General features: G+C 45.6%; 1 protein-coding gene across 2 annotated transcripts in view; it reads right to left on the minus strand.

Moving 5' to 3' along the window:
• Positions 1 to 19277, minus strand: part of MAML3 (mastermind like transcriptional coactivator 3) — a 459597-nt gene that overhangs the window by 180403 nt on the left and 259917 nt on the right. For both annotated transcript variants that reach the window (XM_070386559.1, XM_070386558.1), the window contains exon 2: positions 947 to 2476. In XM_070386559.1, coding sequence (XP_070242660.1) covers positions 947 to 2476 — 1530 coding nt within the window. The remainder of the gene's footprint in view (positions 1 to 946; positions 2477 to 19277) is intronic.

A 19277-nucleotide genomic window follows, 5' to 3' on the forward strand; every position in this document is an offset into this window, starting at 1 on the left:
CTTATGAAGTCACCCGTGTAGGGGTAAGGTCAGTAGGATGGTGCTTTTCCCCACTTCTTCTCCCCTTTGAGGCAGATAAAGTGTTAAATTAAAGGAGTGTTGGCTGCTGGCCACATTGATCAGGGTGAGGAGACAGTTGATGCTTGTCAGTGAGTATTCATTCACTCCCCAGTGGTTGGCACTCACTCTTACCATGGATCCCTACACCTGATAACCATGATACCATGAAGAAAGACAGCAGGAAAGAGGAGACTTGGACACAGCACTAAGAGACAGTCATCATCAAATTCTCCTGAATTATAGCTGATGAATCAGAGATGGTTTTAGTACACTCTCAAGTCACAAGGTGGAAACAGCTGCTCAGTGCATTTGTATAGCAACAAGTATTGACACGCTGCACGGTCCTACAAAAATCTATCCTCTACTTCACTTTGAAAACACAGAAAATGCTCCCACCTTTGACTATCCGGAATCCAAATTTCCATAACTCATAATACAGGGAAGACAGGCTGAGCATGTTCAGGACCTCATAAGATGGCTGTAGAGATCCCGAAAGGCTCCGACCTTCCCGCCTCCCCAGTCTTGGACCACACACGACCTGGGAGAGAAGCTACAGGAGAAGCAACACGCTGTGTCACATGACCTCTACAGCCTCCCATCGAGTGAGCATCTTACGCCATTTTTGGTTTCTTATCTGCTGTCCAGAATAAAAGAAGTTCGATCCCCAAGCATTCAAACACAGGAAAGTTATACTCTGCCACCTTGTCCCATGTCTTAGAAAGAAGAGAAAAAAACTCTCAACAAACCTAGTAACAACACAAGGATGTGTAGGAAGGATGTCTGAAAGTAATTAACCCCCTTATGGCACAAGCAAGCAGAGCATCGCATGTCGACAGTCTGAAACGCACCCCGAGAGCCTCTCCAAGTGCCTCACTTTCACACTTACCTGACCGTGGGATGGCAGCGCCGGGTAAGCCATGGGCTGACTCATCACTCCTTTCTGCTTGATGAGGAGCACGCGTTTCTGGTCCTCACTCAGGTGTGCCCTGGGGGCCTGGAGCTGAGGTGGGGGCTGCTGCGGGGGCTGCGGCTGTGGGGGCTGCTGCTGGATGTAGGGCGTGAGGGGGGTTTTGTTGGGATTGGCCATCGGGGGCGTCATCCTCTGACTCAAGTCGGCATTAAAGTGGGTCAGAGGCTTAGTGTTGCCATAAGTCAGAATATTGTGCTGTTTGTTTAAGGAGTTTGTACCCATGTTATTTGGCTGCTGATTGATCATATTCAGGTGATTCTGAGGGAGGTAGTTATTCATTGTCGTCTTCTGCAGGTTGTTGGCCATGGGAGGCACTATAGGATTTTGGTTGTTAAAGGCTTGGGGGTACATCATGGGGCTATTTGGTTTTTCCGCCGTGAAAGCTGCTCCGTAGGGACTGGATGGGGGCCCTAAGGGAGACCAACTGGAAGTCTGATTTGAGTGCTGCTGCTGCTGCTGCTTCTGCTGCATGAGTTTGGCCCTTTGCTGCTGCTGCGCGGCCATCTGCTTGAGCTGCTCGGCGGGGGACAGGTCAGAGCCGGGCATGGCCCCAGGGCCCGAGCCCGCAGCAGCCACCGGCACGGATGCAGGATTAAGGAGATAACCATTTCCGGGCCGAGACGGAGCCTGGCCCGGTGTGTGAGAAGGGTTCGGAGTTTGAGGGGATTGGACCGCACAGTTCGCTGGGGAGCTGGCAGGGTTGGGCGCCACGGGAGTGGTGGCCACAGAAGGTAAGTTGGTGGCCGCGGAGACGGTGGAGAAGGGAGGACCCGAAGAAGAAGGCCTGGCCTGGGGGGAGCCCAGAGAGACATGAGCGAAAGGAGAGTGAGACGGGTCGCTCTTCACGCTGGCGCTCTCCTGGGATAGCGGGGTCTCTGTGGCCGGTTGCGAGAATTCCGGCTCCTTCTTCTCTTCAAAGTCTTCATTGAACAGGTCCTGTATGTCGTCTTCAGGAACGGTGTTGGCCAGTTCGTCTATTAACTCCTGCCACTCCTGATCGTTCAGGTTAATGTCTGAGAACAGCTTGTTCTGATTGGAAAGAGAGGTTTCTGATGTGTCTATGCAAGTAGGGTCGTCGAGAGGTTCTTGTTTGAGATCTTTGCTCTGCAAGATGGTGAAGCTGTCCTCCAGGTCACTGCAACCATTCACAGGAAGTTTAAGTTCTGGGAGTCTCCCATTCTTACTCAGGTCTTCCAGAAGCCCAGGAGTGTGAGTCCCGCTATTCTGCAAGGGCAAAGAAGGCTTCAGGTCAAGTTGGTGAAGTGGAGAAGCTGAAGGCAGTGGCATGTTGTTGGGTAAATTGTTGATGGCTTCCATCCCCGTGGGAATGTCCTTTCGTATCCGCTTGCTAGTTGGAGAAAAGCTTCCATCGCAAGCCCCATTCTGCTGGTCTCCATTAAGTGGTGATCGGGCTCCTTCCAACTTCCTTTTCACAGTCTCTTGGAGCTGCAAAAGAAACAGGAAAGAGAATGACTAAATCTCCAAGTCACAGTTGACTCTTCAAGCATGGCAGTATGCATTGCTATGAATGAATTGTTAAATTATTTAGAACATATCAGAAAGATGTTATATATCTAATTTCAAAACTGCCCAGCCTTCGATTCAAATTCTTTGCGAAGAGCTTTTATCCAAAAGCAGAGTCCACAAGACTAAGAGATTGTAAGCAAACCAAAGACTGAAGGGTGGAACAAAAGAAAAGAAACAGTTAAGGCAATCAACGCTTGTCTTACTGGGAAGAATCATCTAGGAGTATTTTTCAAATGAATGCTACATGTGAGACTGGGGCCAAAACGTGCCATACTCAAGAAAGGTGTTGATACCTATCGTAAATTCTTGTCACAGCTTAACTGAGAACATCAAGGAATTAGCAATACTACAAAGCACACTGAAAATCCTTGAAGAATATGGCATTTAACGCCTTTACTGAATAGCACAGAAATGAAGATTAATGGTTAATATAACCCAAAACTTCTTTTTGGTTCTTATTGTACTTGACCTCCCAGCATCTCATAACATAGTAGCCTGCTCTGTTCTAAAAGCAGGCATGCAAGGGTCCCCTGATATCACACTTTCCTGGATTTCCTTCTTTCTTTCCCTTGTTCTCTTTTGTACTCTTTGGTTCTCCTAAATGATGGCATTCTTCGTTGTTTGGGCTTAAGCTTCCTTTTGCCTCCAGGGCGCTGTACCGGTTGTTTTCTTCTCTTGGAAAACACTCCTCCCCTCTCTCGCCCCTTCCCTGGTAATAGCTACCCATCTTCCTGGTTGGATCTTAGATTTCACTTCCTCCAGGAAATCTCTCACATCCCCTCCCCACCCCAACTACAACAGGCACCTCTTTACCCCCACCTGTACTGGGATGGAAATTCTGGAATAAGTTTTTCCAAGCCACCTCTCCTTCCCCATCATAGGTTTTCCTGTACACTGGGACGGTTGCTTAAGTGTCTGTTTAGCAAGCTCCAAGAAGGTCAGGGCTACGGCTGACTTGCTTACTATGCATTTGTGGGGCTGCACATAGTGTTCAGTTCAGGTTCACAGCAGTGGTGAACAGGTGACAGCAAAGATGAGTGATTCTATTTCTAATTCACAGGTGCTGAAGGAGGTGAGTTTGGATCAGAGCAGGAGGCAACCCCACTGACATGAAGGAATGCTTGACTTTGAACTTCTACATTCCTGGTAATGGGATATCTAACCCTGGAGAGTGCTGTGTCTGTTTAACTGGACTTATCTGCAAAGTCCAGTTAAGAAAAGTCTTGCTAACTGTGGATTTAGAAAGTATAAACCTAATTCACCTGTCTGTCCCTTTCCTTTCTGCAAGGGCCAGTTCATAGGGCTCTAGTGAAGGAGGCTGACACAGAGGAGGTTGTGGGGAAACATGTGCTGGATGATGACAAAAGGAAGACTAGGTTGGGTTAGAAGGAGGCTCTAGTAACTTTGCAGAGTTGAAGGCACAAGGCAGAGAGACCTGGGGAGGGAGTGGGAAGCAGAGCAGCCCCGATCTGGGCCCTCTCCAACTCTTGGCAGAGCATCCCAGGATCGAGGCAAGAGAGGGACAGTCTTCCCTCTGGCCCCACATACACACAGGGAGGCACACGTGTAATAAAACCAACCTGGAGGTGACATGAGGGGTTCTAAGAAGTGCCACTTTATTGCTATCATCTCATAAGTAGAGAATTCCATTTTAAAAGGAAACAGAAGAGGTCTTTAAGTAAAAATCCAGTCTAACCTTTGCTCCTACACTTTCCTTTTTGAATCACAACACCAAACATTCTGTAGTTGCTTGGTAGACACTCCTGAATTGCTTGAAATCAGGCCGTAACTAAGACACACTGGAATTTGACTTCAAAGAAGATACTGGCTTCATCTATCGTACAAGGCAGAAACTTTGAGAAAACGAAGCTATTTATTGAACAAACCGGGAAACTGTGGTTCTGATCTTAGGTATGGCAGACACTTAAATGTAGCTCCACAACACAGCGGCAAGGTCAGAAATGACGGGTGCAGAATCTAAAGTAAAACTTGGGGCCTCGGGACGTCTTGAAGGGATGTCAACCTTAAAAAAGGAAGCACTTGTCTTAAGATGAGGGCTTCCCAGGGGGCTCAGTGGTAAAGGAGCTGTCTGCCAATGGAGGAGAGCAGGTTCAATCCCTGGGTTGGGAAGATAACTTGGAGAAAGAAATGGTAACCCACTCCAGTATTCTTGCTTGGAAAATCCCATGGACAGAGGAGCCGGTGGGATAACAGTTCATGGGGTCACAAGGACTTGGACACAACTTAGTGACTGAACAACAACAGCAACTTAAAAATGAACCTGACCTTATTTTTAAAGGTAAAGATCCAGGATTCTGTTCTAGGCCATGAAACGGACAGGGCAGGATGGAGAAATGAAGACAAATGCTTTATTTACTCCTCTGGGAACAGTGGCAACTGAGACCATGGAGACAGACAAGTCTGGCTGGGAACCCCAAGGCTCACCTCTTACCAGCAGAGCAGGCCTGGCGGGGGGTGCGAAGGCGGGGGCGGTGGGTGAGGCAGAACATGGCAAAAACATAGAAATAGCCTTGTTGGCCTTGGAATCAGAATGCCTGGCTTCAACTCTAGAACCCCCTCTAGGAGTTAATACGTATAAATGTTATCTGGTACTCAATAAATACTAGCTATGATTGCCCTCTGAGCATCCCTGGTGGCTCAGATGGTAAAGAATCCACCTGCAATGCAGGAGACTGGGTTCTATCCCTGAGTTGGGAAGATCCCCTGGAAGAGGGCGTGGCCACCCACTCCAGGAGTCTTGCCTGGAAAATCCCCGTGGACAGAGAAGCCTGGCAAGCTACAGTCCGTGGGGTCACAAATATTAGGACACAACCGAGCGACTAAGCACACACAAGATACCCTCCATTGGAAAATGAGTCAGAGGGACTTCCTGGTGGTCCAGTGGTTAAGAATCCACCCACCAATGCAGGGGGCACAGCTGTGATCCCTGGCGGGAAGATCCCACATGCCGAGAGGCAACCAAGTCCATCCACCAAGCTACTGAGCCCGTGCTCTGGAGCTTGCAAGTCACGAGAGAAGCCACTGCGATGAGAAGCCTGTGCGCTGCAAGGAAGAGCAGACCCCACGCACCGCAACTAGAGAAAGCCTGTGCGCGGCAGTGAAGACCCAGTGCAGCCATAAATAAATAATTTAAAAAAAACCCCAAAACAGAGAGTTACATGAAGGCAGGGATTTTTCTGCTTTTTTCCACTACTGGACCCCAGGGGCTCACAGTACATACTCAGTAAATATGTGTCAAATGAATGAATCCTGGAAAACTTAAACTCTCCTAAACTTTGGTTTCTTCATCTGCAAAATGGGTCAATAATATCTAGATCATACAGTTACTGTGAGGATGAACTTAAATGAAATAAAATGGAAAGCACTTAGTTTCATGCCTCGTATCCTGTAAGCACCCACTAAGCCTTAGCTATTATTTATTATCTTAAAAATGTGATTAAAAAGTTTTTTAAAAAATGCAGTGATACCCACTGAAACAATTGCAACTTAGTTTCTGAATCTCTAAATACATATAGGTACGATGATATATTTTTGTTCTCTAGCTTGCAATAACCTAATGTTTTCCAAGCATCCTGTATAACTTTTTAAATATAAACAACAAAAATCAAATTTGCAATTCAAGCCTGAGTCCAAGTGCTAATGCATTCGTGTCCTAGATTGTAGAACAGCGCTGCATGGTTGGGGCTCAAATCAAATACATTTCCAGGATGTGACCCGAATGAAGCTGCTGAGTATTTCCTTTTCCTTGAGGGCCTAGAGTTCCCCACCGCTGGCCCCTTTAAGCCAAATCTTGACATATATTTCCTGTACCAGAATTGGGAATGGAAGAAAGATATTATAGAAGAAACATGTTACATTTTTTCTTTTGTTGTTGTTCAGTCACTCAGTTGTGTCTGACTCTTTGTGACCCCATGGACTACAGATGCCAGGCTTCCCTGTCCTTCACTATCTCCTGGAACTTGCTCAAATGCATGTCCATTGACTTGATGATGCTGTCTAACCACTGGTCCTCTGCTGCCCCCTTCTCCTTTCATCTTCAGTCTTTCCCAGTATCAGGGTTTTAGTTGTGTCCAGAACAGCAGAGCCATCTCAGCATCCCTCCTGTGTCCCATCTTTGCTAGACAGCAGGATGGTCTGAGAGTCTGACTCCCTCCTTATGTCCCTCTTAGGGGATGGAAGGAGAGTGGGCAGGAGGAGACAGGACCTGCAGGCTAAGGAACTCACAAGCAGTAACTCTCACGCTCACAACTGCCTACACATGAAAATGTCCTGGGGACTCCCCACGCCCCAAGGACTCAGGTCAGGGTCTCCTCCCTAATAACTTTATTTCAGGAAATCCCTGGGGAAACCATGGAACAGTGAGAGCCTTTATTTTCTTGGGTTCCAAAATCACTGCAGATGGTGACTGCAGCCATGAAATTAAAAGATGCTTGCTCCTTGGAAGAAAAGCTACGATCAACCTAGACAGCATATTACAAAGCAGAGACATTACTTTGCCGACAAAGATCCGTCTAGTCAAAGCTATGGTTTTTCCAGTAGTCATGTATGGATGTGAGAGTTGGACCATGCGAAAGCTGAGCACTGAAGAATTGATGCTTTTGAACTGCGGTGTTGGAGAAGGCTCTTGAGAGTCCCCTGGACTGCAAGGAGATCAAACCAGTCCATCCTAAAGGAAATATTCATTGAAAGGACTGATGCCTAAGCTGAAGTTCCACTACTTTGGCCACCTGATGTAAAGAACCGACTCATTGGAAAAGACCCCGATACTGGGAAAGACTGAAGGTAGGAGGAGAAGGGGACGACAGAGGATGAGATGGTTGGATGGCATCACTGACTCAATGGACATGAGTGTGAGCAAGTTCCAGGAGTTGGTGATGGACAGGGAAGCCTGGCGTGCTTCAGTCCATGGGGTCGCAAAGAGTTGGACATGACTGAGTGACTGAACTAAACTGAACAGGAAGTCCCTGGCCCTTCTGCTTCCCAAAGATGGAAGCCTCTTAGTATGATTTGTGCCCTTCTGGAAGAATCACAGGAACTCTTCGCCGAGTGTCGGCTTCCTTGTTCCGCTGTTCTCGCTTTATTACATGTGCGCGTTTTCTCCCATTTAGGGACGCTGCGGGGCCCGGAGCTGAAGTCATCCACTGCCTGTGACAGTGGGGGTCTGTCTTGTGTGTCAGTTACTCTGAAGGAAACAAATCCTCCTCCACAGTGGGTTCAGCATAGGTCTCTCGCCTACAGTGTGGCCTGATGGCTGTGTTTCTGTGAAACTCTGTGTGTGTGTGTGTGTGTGTGTGTGTGTGTGTGATAGAGAGAGTTGAAACAGGGAGAGACAGAATGGTTTGGGATCAGTGGTATGACATCCAAACCAGTAGTAATAAGAACAGCGAAGCCTTTGGGGTTATAAAGCACTTTTATGCAGGATCATATATTATCCACATAGCAAACCTCTGGGGAAGGTTACGTGTGTGCTGGTCTGATGGCTCTACAGGAGGTGAAATGGAAAGGGTGGATAATACCCAGAACAAGGAGGAACATGGCTGAGATGACTGGACCTCTATTGACATTTCCAGCAGGTTCTAAACGGTCCATGAGAAAGATATTCTTTCTTCCTGTAGACTTTTAGCAGTGCCAGTATGCTTAAACAAAGCAAAACAAAACAAAACTCAACTCTTATGGACTGTCTCTGACTTTGCATGAAATTGGGGAGGGTCTGGGAGCCTGGAATAAAAATGATGATCCTGCTATTAAGATGATGAAGATTTTAAGATGGAAGACATTGGGGGGTAACCATCAGATTCCTGTCTCCTCCTCCTACAGAGTCTAAAAGGTGGGAAGGATTCACTTGAACCACCTTACAGAGGAGGAGATTAGGCATAGTGAGGTTAGCACTGTGTCCCAGAGCCTGGGGTGGGGGGCAAGGTGGGGCACTCAACCTGGATTCAAATTCAGACTTAGGTGACTGCATAAGCACTTCCCCTCATGCAGGTGGTGAAGCACAGCCATGCCTTCATCAGTGACCCTGGGATCCAATGCTAAGCATGATGAAGTGTTTTCAGACATTTTCAGGACTCATCCTTATTCCACCTTCTCCCCACCACCTAAAGCCAACTGCACCTCAAGGACATCTGTTCTTATCACTGGCGATTTTTATCTTAATAAAAGATTTTCATCTCATCTTCCACTCCCAACGCCACTCCCTTAGTTCAGATCATCAACACTGCTCTCATGATTTCGGCAGCAGCTCCTGACTAGCCTCTCTGCTCCAGTCTTGCCTCTTCTCCACCGATTCTCTCTGTTGTCTCTCTGTTGGGGCTGTGGTTTTTCCTTATAAAATGTGAACCCATTCTCCACTTGCAGCTCCTCTGGAGCTGTCTGCTGTCATCAGCATCATCTAAGCCTCCCACAACAGCCCTCCACAAGTTGATCTTTATCACTGCTCACCTCTCCAGTCTCAGCTATCACCTTGACCCTTCTTCCCCTCCACTGGCCCTCCAACTCCAAGCAAATCTAAACCTTCAGCTCTACTTAATTATTTGCCATTCTCAGGACGCATGGTGTTTGTTCTCTGTCTCTCTGAGTCTCTGCATATGTTATACTCTCACCCAGCTTCTTCACCTGACTAATTCTGTTTGTCCATCACCATACAGTTCAGATTCTATACAGTCTCTCATGACAGCTCCTCTGCACAGGTCCTGATCTTGGAGACCCTTGATGTGCTTCCATAGCACCTAATACACATCATACCTTAACAGCTCGCCTTTTCCTTCATAAGATTGTAGGAATGAATGAAAACTAGAAAGATTTCTCAAATAACCATACTCAGTTTGTGTAACTGATCCCTAAAGCAGGCACTTGAAAATGTTGGTCTGTATGGTGTTTTAATGACAAGTAAGTAAATGTATTTTTGGGGGGCTCCAAAATCACTGCATATGGTGATTGCAGCCATGAAATTAAAAGATACTTGCTCCTTGGAAGGAAAGTTATGACCAACCTAGATAGCATATTCAAAAGCAGAGACATTACTTTGCCAACAAAGGTTCGTCTAGTCAAGGCTATGGTTTTTCCTGTGGTCATGTATGGATGTGAGAGTTGGACTGTGAAGAAAGCTGAGCGCCAAAGAATTGATGCTTTTGAACTGTGGTGTTGGAGAAGACTCTTGAGAGTCCCTTGGACTGCAAGGAAATCCAACCAGTCCATTCTGAAGGAGATCAGCCCTGGGTGTTCTTTGGAAGGAATGATGCTAAAGCTGAAACTCCAGTACTTCGGCCATCTCATGCAAAGAGTTGACACATTGGAAAAGACGGATGCTGGGAGGGATTGGGGGCAGGAGGAAAAGGGGACGACAGAGGATGAGATGGCTGGATGGCATCACTGACTCAATGGACATGAGTTTGGGTGAACTCCAGGAGTTGGCAATTGACAGGGAGACCTGGCGTGCTGCGATTCATGAGGTCGCAAAGAGTCAGACATGACTGAGCAACTGAACTGAAGTAAATGTATGATTTATTTTGGTTATTTTAAAAGTCTGGAAATGGCCCACAGACTGTCCCTTCCTTAAGATGTTGGAGAACTCTATGGGTCCAGGAAACCTATGTTGAGAACAACTTGAGAGCATATGAACAGCATCATGGTGAGGAAGAGTGAATTTGAAACCCAGATACTTTACATAACATTACCAGGTTCATAGGTTTTGACATGTTTGTGAACTCAAAATGCTGGATATTTTCATAGTTGAAAATTTTAAATTTCCTTACACAGGTTTTGAGTGGTTTTCACCCACCAACGTGCCCTTTCCAACCAAAAGTGTGGGTGAACTTCCTTCACCAAATAGTAGAGATATAAGTATACAAGAATTAAAGGTGAATTGCAGGTGCTATAAGTAATTTAGAGGCTCCAAGAGAATATTCTGGTTATTCTAATCTGCTCTGGTCAAACCAGAAGATGATTCACAGAATCAGTTTTCATATGGTTATTTTCTTCTCATTCTATCAGTAGATAATAAGCTATGAACATATGGATAAATCTGACTTGCTTATTTAATATATTTGATGAATGACCCAGAATATTCATGTGTTAGATATATTAATTAGTAGAATACAGATAGAGTAGACAACATTTCCAGAACTGTCTTCTAGATTCAAGTATCCTTAGAAAGGATCTTTTGAGGTTTATTTAGAGGATCAGTTTTCTAGATCAGTGACTTTACAGTGACTTGGGAAGCTATTAAAAATGCAGGTTTCTTGGTCCCACGTCCTCAGTTTGATTTTATCCCCCAAGGTGGGGCCCAGATTGGGACACAGACTGGTGCCACAGGCATCTAAAGAAATGTAATAAAAACCTCCCATTTCTCTGAGTTCGTCCAACATTCCCAGTTTTTAGAAATTCCTATCTATACTAACAATTCTGTCAGAGTCCTGAAATTCTGAAGTTGTCCGTTTGAGTAAAAATGTATACGCACACAAAGCTAATGAATGTCAGTATCAGATGTTCCTGGGAATCCCCTGGTATCCTGTGGTTAGGACTCAGTGCTCTCACTGCTGTGGGCCTGGGTTTGGTCCCTGGTCAGGGAACAAAGATCCCACAAGACACAGAGTGGCAAACAAAACAAAACAAAACAAAACAATAAACAAAAAAACCCCAGTAAAATATCATATGTTCCCGAGTTGACTGGAGATGCTCTGGGACAGCTCATACACAAGATCAAGAAACAAAGCTCTAGATGGAGATATTTCCAAGCGCAGGGGAGCTTGAGTCCTGTAGGAGCTTGCTGAATTTCTAAAAGACTTTACATGAAAATGTTTCTTTTTTACATTTGAGGTTTCTCTGAGTAGGATAATATCCTAGATCATTTTCTCCCTCCATATGATACATACTTACCTTCATTTTCATTCCTCATGAACTGAGGGTGTGTTGTATGCCTGATGGGTGGGTTCATCCCCAGAACAAAGACCACGTCAGAAAGTGAATGTATGTCAGATGTATGTTGAGAAAAGTCAAATATGTTTGTTTTAAGGGAATCTACGTGAAGAGTCGACATGTCCAGATAGCATCACCAATTCAGTGGACATGAACTTGAGCAAACTCCAGGAGACAGTGTAGGATGGGGAAGCAGGGCGTGCTGCAGTCCATGTGGCTGCAAAGAGTCGGACGTGACTTAGCGACTGAACAGCAACAACTTGAAGGGTAGAGCAACCCAGATGAAAAAGATAAATCTTATCATAACATCTGAAATCTGCTTTGTCAGCCTTTACACTCCTAACATTATGTTAGAGAGAAAACAACTTTATTACCTAACAAAATTCATATGAGTTTAAATACAGACACACAGAAAATTTGCCTGAGAGCCAAGAGTTTAAAACCTCTACCTGTGACCATTCCAGGATACAGCTTCTTTGGACCTAATCAAGAGGAAATTTGGGTCTTTGGAGAGGATGTCAGTTAAAAACCTGACATATCCTCTGGTCCCAGTCCAGTTGTTGGGAGTCAGTGCTTTCAATGTTGTGGCCCAGGGTTCAATCCCTGGTCTAGGAACTAAGATCCCACAAGGGCAGCACAGCCAAAAAAGAAAAGAAAAGAAAATCTGTGTTCTGAAATGCTCTGTGAAGAAATGGATCATCTTAAAAGTGGCCTCGCCCTCCCAGAAAGCATCTGAAACCTCAACTACATAGGCCCAAGGGGACGCTGGGGCATTGCTGAGCCCCCAGCCCAAAGGAAGAGGACCAGGTAGAACATTCTGGGAGACTTTGAGTTTAGCTTTAGAAATGACCATGATCTTTTACCTTTTTGCTATTATATATTGTATTGCTCAGTCACCCAGTCATATCCGATTCTTTTTAACCCCATGGACTGTAGCCCACCAGGCTCCTCTGTCCCTGGAATTCTCCAGGCAGGAATACTGGGTGGGCAGCCATTGCCTTCTCCAGGGGATCTAGGTGACCCAGGGATCGAACTCGCATCTCCTGCGTCGGCAGGTGGATTCTTTATCACTAGTGCATTCTGGGAAGCAAACTCTATTCCCAAGGCATCTTAGATATGTACACACAAAAGCGGTGGTGCCTCTTTTCAGTGTCCGGAATGTGGATGTCCGCCCAATTCCAGCTGCAAGCTGCTAAGTTAAGACATTCTTTAAAAGCATTTAAAATCTTTTGTGTGTGGCTGAATTTTTAGGTACCCTTTTATCCTTCAGGTATGCCTAACCTGCACCACCTGAGTCGACAGCAACACATTGAGAATGGATCATAAAACACCAGGAGCAGTGGTGGTCAAGGCCCTTAACCCTGAGAAATGCCATCTCATGATGTCCTCAAATCTCCATATTGCCAAATACATGAATGTTGGTAGAGGCTCTTGGCTTTCTCTCGATTAAACAAATAACATATTTTCATTGCAAGTCAGGTGAATTATGTGTATTCTTTATATCTGAAGTAGTGAAGTTTTTCACAAGCTCCATATATGTAGTTCAAATTGGTATTTCAGTGAATTTATTAACTATGTGTTGAAACGGAGACTATCTCTGCAAATGCCAACTTTCAAATCTCCTCACAGACCTAACTAGTAAGTTTTTATTAGAAAATCTGGTTCACTGAAGATTTTATTGTCATTTAATCTTCTAATTGGCTGAGACCTTGCAATGTACCAGGCATCATGCCACATGCTTTATGTATATTGCTGGTGATGGTGGTTTAGTCGCTAAGTTGTATCTGACTTTTTGTGATCCCATGGACTGTGTAGCCCACCAGGCTCCTCTCTCCATGGAATTCTCCAGGCAAGAATACTGGAGTGGGTTGCCATTTCCTTCTCCAGGGGTCTTCCCCAGCCAGGGATTGAACCTGGGTCTCCTGCATTGCAGACAGATTCTTTTATCAATGGAGCCACCAGGGAAGCCCGATCGTTAATCCTCACAATACCCCTATGAGGATGAGGAGTGGGCTCAGAGACTGTGGTCATTTGTCCCAGGACACACGGCAGAGCCTTACTGAGTTGCATCTGCCTCTCAAATCTACATTTTCACTTACTGCACTGTTCTGCATATGATGACTCCTGTCCTGATCAAACACGAGCAAACCTGGCTCAGAAATTCTGGGAAAATGTTTTCGACACTGGTGTCGTGACGAGCTAAGGAGGATGTGTTCACGTGTTTTGAGTCAGAGCTCCCTGATTCACAGAAAAGCATTGTGCTCCTCTACGAGGAAAGATGTTACTCTGCAAATTTAGCATGTGTTTGAGAAGTGATGATAGCTGTAGCCTTGAAAACTTCAGGAGGGAGCAGATGTGTGCATCCCTTGGCAGCTTCCTTTGCTCAGTAGCTTTCTGTAGGAAAAGCTCCGCTGAGATCTGCAGTTGCCATCAGAATTCTACAGTCTGAACGCCGCACAGCTCTGTCTTTTCAGATACACACACACACGTACACACACACATACACGACACTACATCTAAGGACAAGAAACAATTTCCTTAGGAATATCTCCTCCTAGAACGTCTTGCATACATTAGCTACTCAAACACGCCGGTGTGCATGACCTTGTATTACAATCTGAAATTCCTAACGGGATTTTATTTAGAGCTGTAAAGAAATGACAGCAAAGGAGGTCGGGGAAGAAGAAGGGAAAACCATAGGGAGGAAGAGGGCAAATGGAAAGATCAGATCTTATCTTCGTCCTTCACAGCTGGAGACTTACACCAACAGCACAGACCAAAGAACAGGCATGTTGGAACGAAGCATGAGGTTTCAATCTGTTTATTTTCTGGGAGGAGGGAGGCAGCAGGAGAAATACTTCAGGGAGGCTGAGTACTTTTCTCTCCCTTGGGTAGGAATCAAGAATATTTTTATTTCACTGTTTACTCAACATGTCCCTTCTTTTTAATGAGAAATTCTCCTTTTTGTTTATAGCCCCTTCCAGGAGTGCCTCCATCATACTGACGTCCTGTCCCACAGCTCATGGGATGCAAACAGCCCCCAGCGCCTGGTCCTGACACCGCTTTTGAATAAAAATCCAAGCACGTGTTTATCTCCCTTTGGAAAACAAAAGTATTGAAATAAGATCTCTGAGTCTATTAAAAGCCTCTTGTTTCCCTCAACGAGGTCAGACATTGCTCTTCCTTGTAAGTTGGGAGTTTACAGATAGCAAAGGAAGAGAATTCTTCATTTCTCTTTCTCTTTCTCTCTCTCTCTCTCACACACACACACTGTACACAACACACACACATACACCCCATCTCAGTGAGCACACAGGACGTTATTCTTATTCCTGGATGGCGTCTGACTCTCACACCTCCCTTTCTTAGCAGGTTTTTGCCCCAAAGCTGAAAGCTAAGGGCTCTCCTTCAGTTGCCAGCAAAGAGATCACCATTATTTATATCTTCAGAGTAACTTTGTCCACAAATAGGAGACAAGGCAGAAAGAGGGAAAGGGTTTTTCTCTCCAGGATGAATCTCCCGGGGGTGGCGAGGTCCATGTGTAGACAGGTGCTTTCTCACTTTCAGGCAAACATGGGTATGATTTAACCAGCTCTGAGGATGTTCCAGTGGGCAGAGGCAGGCAGGGCACCACGCACTCAACCCATAAACAGCAGAGCTCCGGAAGCTGTCATCTGTGGGGAGAAGCTGCTCAGCTTCATCCCACCGGCTGAAATTCATTTTTCAAAAGAAATTAGACCAAGGTACTGTTGTTATAGCAACAGTCAGAGTCACTTACACAGCCTCTTTCCCACAACCTCACTCTGACTTCCTGGGCAGCGATTTTAGTTATGCACAGGGAGTGACCACGGCTGAGCCGGGGTGGACCCTTTCTTTGCCCTTTAAGGAGTGCAAGCCTAAATCCTCTATTCCAATCCTCTAAAGCTAAAAGACCAGACCCTCATGTTTCACAGAGCTCTCCCAGTCCTGAGAGTCAACAAACAGGGAAGATCAGAGAAAAGCCTTCGCATCTGATGTTTTCATCTCTTGGGTAGGAACTGGGCACGCGACCACTGAATTTTCTGGGGTTCCCCAAGTACTAGCTGTTTCACAATGAGAATTTCCAGTGAGTCTGGTAACGTTGGCCATCACCACCACATTCTGAACTGCTTTATTACTTTCATCCTCTGGGATTTTATTCTTGGGGGTGTGGAACTCCCAATATGATAGCCTAGTCCTAGCCCCTGGAAACAACCATCAGCTCCAAAATGCCACTTTCTTAATGAAAATGTACATCTCTTACCAAACCTTTATAGCAAGTAGCCTATTCAGGAAGACAGCAACATAAGAGTGGTAAAAATCTATGAAGCCAGTGCTCATGATGACCGTGAACTGTGTCCCTCCCCAAATTCATATGTTGAGGTTCTAACCCACAACAGCTTAGGATGTGAGGGTATCCGGACAGGGCGTCTTTAATGAGGTCCTATGGGCATGCCCTCATCCAGTCTGACTGGTGTCCGACAAGAAGAAAAAATTAGGACACAGATAACTCACAGAAGGAAGACCACATAAAGACACAGGGAGAAGATGGCCAGGGACGAGCCAAGGAGAACGACCTCAGGAAAAAGCAATCCTGCTGACACCTTGAGTTTACACTTCCAGTACCTGTAAGGAATGCATTCCCGAAGTTGGAGTCACCCAGGGTGTGTGCTTTGTTATGGCAGCCCAAGTAGACTAATGTAACCAACAATCTGATTTAGATGTATCTCTGTTCTCTCAGTTAGGCACTCAATAACTATTTTAGAGGAAAATCCTGCAAGACGTGTTCACACGTTGATTCAATGAATGGAAACCCTACAGCGTGCCGAGTTCTAGAGCGGGCACCAGGGACTCCACAGTGAATAAGACTCAGTCTCTGATCTCCAGAGTCTTCAGAGTGGAGGGGAAAGAAGCAATGAACAAGGACAAGATAACTTGATGTAGATGCCTGTGCCGTGGAAGCACAGCGTGCTCCATGCTCGGTTGCTCAGTTGTGTCTGACTCTTTGTGACCCCCTGGACTACAGCCCGCCAGTCCAGCTGAGGTAAAGCTTCCCTGGGGGACTGTAATGTAAGCAGAGATGTGAAGGAATCATAGTGAGGAGAAGACACCAGAGGAGAAGAAAGCATGGCTTCTAAGGGAAACTCAAGTGGGGGCGCCTGGCTTGAGCCAGAGTGTGAGGGGGGTAGCACTGAGAAACGAGGCTGGAGCATGGAGAGCTGTACAGATTGTGGAGGGTTTGTCTGCCATGTTAAGAAGTTTGGACTTTGGAGAAGGCAATGGCACCCCACTCCAGTACTCTTGCCTGGAAAATCCCATGGATGGAGGAGCCTGGTAGGCTGCAGTCATGGGATCACCAAGAGTCTGACATGACTGAGCGACTTCACTTTCACTTTTCACTTTCACGAACTGGAGAAGGAAATGGCAACCCACTCCAGTGTTCTTGCCTGGAGAATCCCAGGAACAGCCGAGCCTGGTGGGCGGCCGTCTATGGGGTCGCACAGAGTCGGACACGACTGAAGTGACTTAGCAGCAACCTAGAAACATATTAGAAACCCTTCCTGGAAAAGGCATGGAATTAGTGTATATCATGCTTGCTAAGTGCTTCCTAGGCTTTGTTTGGTAAGCCGTAAAAGTCACAAATCTCTCATCATTATATCAAAAAATGAATATCTTTCTCTGTACTTTTGATGTGTATTTAATCATGGATCATACCGTGGGTTGTAAAAGGTTTTATTTCAACTATGTGTGAAATCAATACATGGTTATTAATTAAAAAAAAAAAAAGTTTGGACTTTATCCAGAGGCTTTGAGAGGCACTGGAGGAGAAGGGGTCCTTTGGAATGCTAACTTCTGATTCTACAGTGATAAAAATTGGTTGCAAACGTCAGATATTTGAAGTGATTGGTATTGTGAAGTGAAGATGCTATGGCTGCCATAACACAACACCACAGACTGGGAGGCTTAAACAACAGAAATGTATTGTCTCACAGTTCTGGAAGTCCAATGAAGGAACTGGCAGGCTGGGTTTCTCCCAAGGCCTCTCTCCTTGGCTTGCAGGTGGCTACCTTCTACGTCCTCACATGGCCTTTCCTCCTGTTTGTGTGCATCCCTGGTGTCTTTCTGTGTGTCCAGATTTTCTCTTCTTAGAAGGACACCTTCATTAGATTGGATGAAGGTCTATCCTAACAGCCTCATTTGAACTTCAATGGCAGCCCACTCCAGTACTCTCACCTGGAAAATCCCATGGATGGAGGAGCCTGGTAGGCTGCGGTCCATGGGATCACTAAGAGTCAGACACGACTGGGTGACTTGACTTTCACTTTTCACTTTCATGCATTGGAGAAGGAAATGGCGACCCACTCCAGTGTTCTTGCCTGGAGAATCCCAGGGACGGGGGAGCCTGGTGGGCTGCCGTCTATGGGGTCGCACAGAGTCGGACACGACTGAAGTGATTTAGCAGCATAAGGCCCTATCTCCAAATACAGTCCCATCCCAAGGCTTCAACATATGAAGTTTGAGAGAAGACACCATTGCAGCCCATAACAGGATCCAATATTATTCCCTGCATGTCTGACTATGCCAATGGCTAAAGTCACCCTTAACTTACACACCTATAGAGCACACACTTGGTCTTGAAGCAAGAACCTCAACAATTCTATTTGGTACAGAGCTGAACACTCTGTTTTTTCAAAAAGTGTTTGTCTCCCAATTTTAATCTCAAATTCAAAAGAGACTTCATATTAGTCCCTGAACCATTAGCAAAGGAGCATAGTCAGAGATGACTGTGCTGTGCTTAGTCATTCAGTCGTCTCCGACTCTTTGCAACCCCATGGGCTGTAGCCCACCAGGTTCCTCTGTCCATGGGATTCTCCAGGCAAGAATACTGGAGTAGGTTGTCATGCCCCCCTCCAGGGGATCTTCCCAACCCAGGGATTGAACCCAGATCTCCAGTACTGCAGGCATATTCTTTACCATCTGAGCCACCACGGAAGCCCAAGAAAACTGGAGTGGGTAGCCTATTCCTTCTCCAGGGGATCTTCTCGATCCAGGAATCGAACCAGGGTCTTCCTGCATTGCAGGCTGATTTTTTACCAGCTGAGCTACCAAGGAAGCCCTCAGAAATGACTGACTCCAAGCAAAGCCTCGGAAGTAGTCTGTCATGATTTAGAAGCCTCTGAATAATGACCAGCTGTTCCCTGAAGCTTAGTAAATGTTACATTACATTGATAATTTATCTCACTTCATAGAGACATCCGGAGGGAAAATGGAGGCACCAAGAGACAAGGGCCACAACCTATTCAAAGAAAGCACAAGGAATGATAGTCAGAATTCCCGATCCAGCCCTGTGCTATAAATTACTTTGCCTGTAACAAATTCAGAGTTTGTCAACTTTCTGTTCAAATTGTGGTGCGTTGTAAATGTACTGTAACAGTGCACAGTCAAAAGTATGTATTTCAATGGTTTTATCTTTCTTACCTAGCCATCCAGATATTATTGATGCAGTTTTCATTATTGATGCAGTTTCCATGATAATGCCACAGTGAAGTTTGCATAATATTTTCTGTTACCATGTACTTGTGCATGGTTATGGCTCTCTAAAACTCCCCTGGGACAGCATTTTTTTCACCTCAGTTTCAGTTCCAAAGTACATTTTTTTGGTAACGACAGATGATGACTTTGGGGCTATTTTGAAGTTATGTGGATGTAAAAGAAAGGAGAATTTTTTTTTTCCTGCAATGAATATTTTGTTACCTTTTGTCTA

Source organism: Bos mutus, chromosome 17 (genome assembly GCF_027580195.1).
Source record: "Bos mutus isolate GX-2022 chromosome 17, NWIPB_WYAK_1.1, whole genome shotgun sequence".
In the NCBI taxonomy this organism is placed as follows: domain Eukaryota; kingdom Metazoa; phylum Chordata; class Mammalia; order Artiodactyla; family Bovidae; genus Bos; species Bos mutus.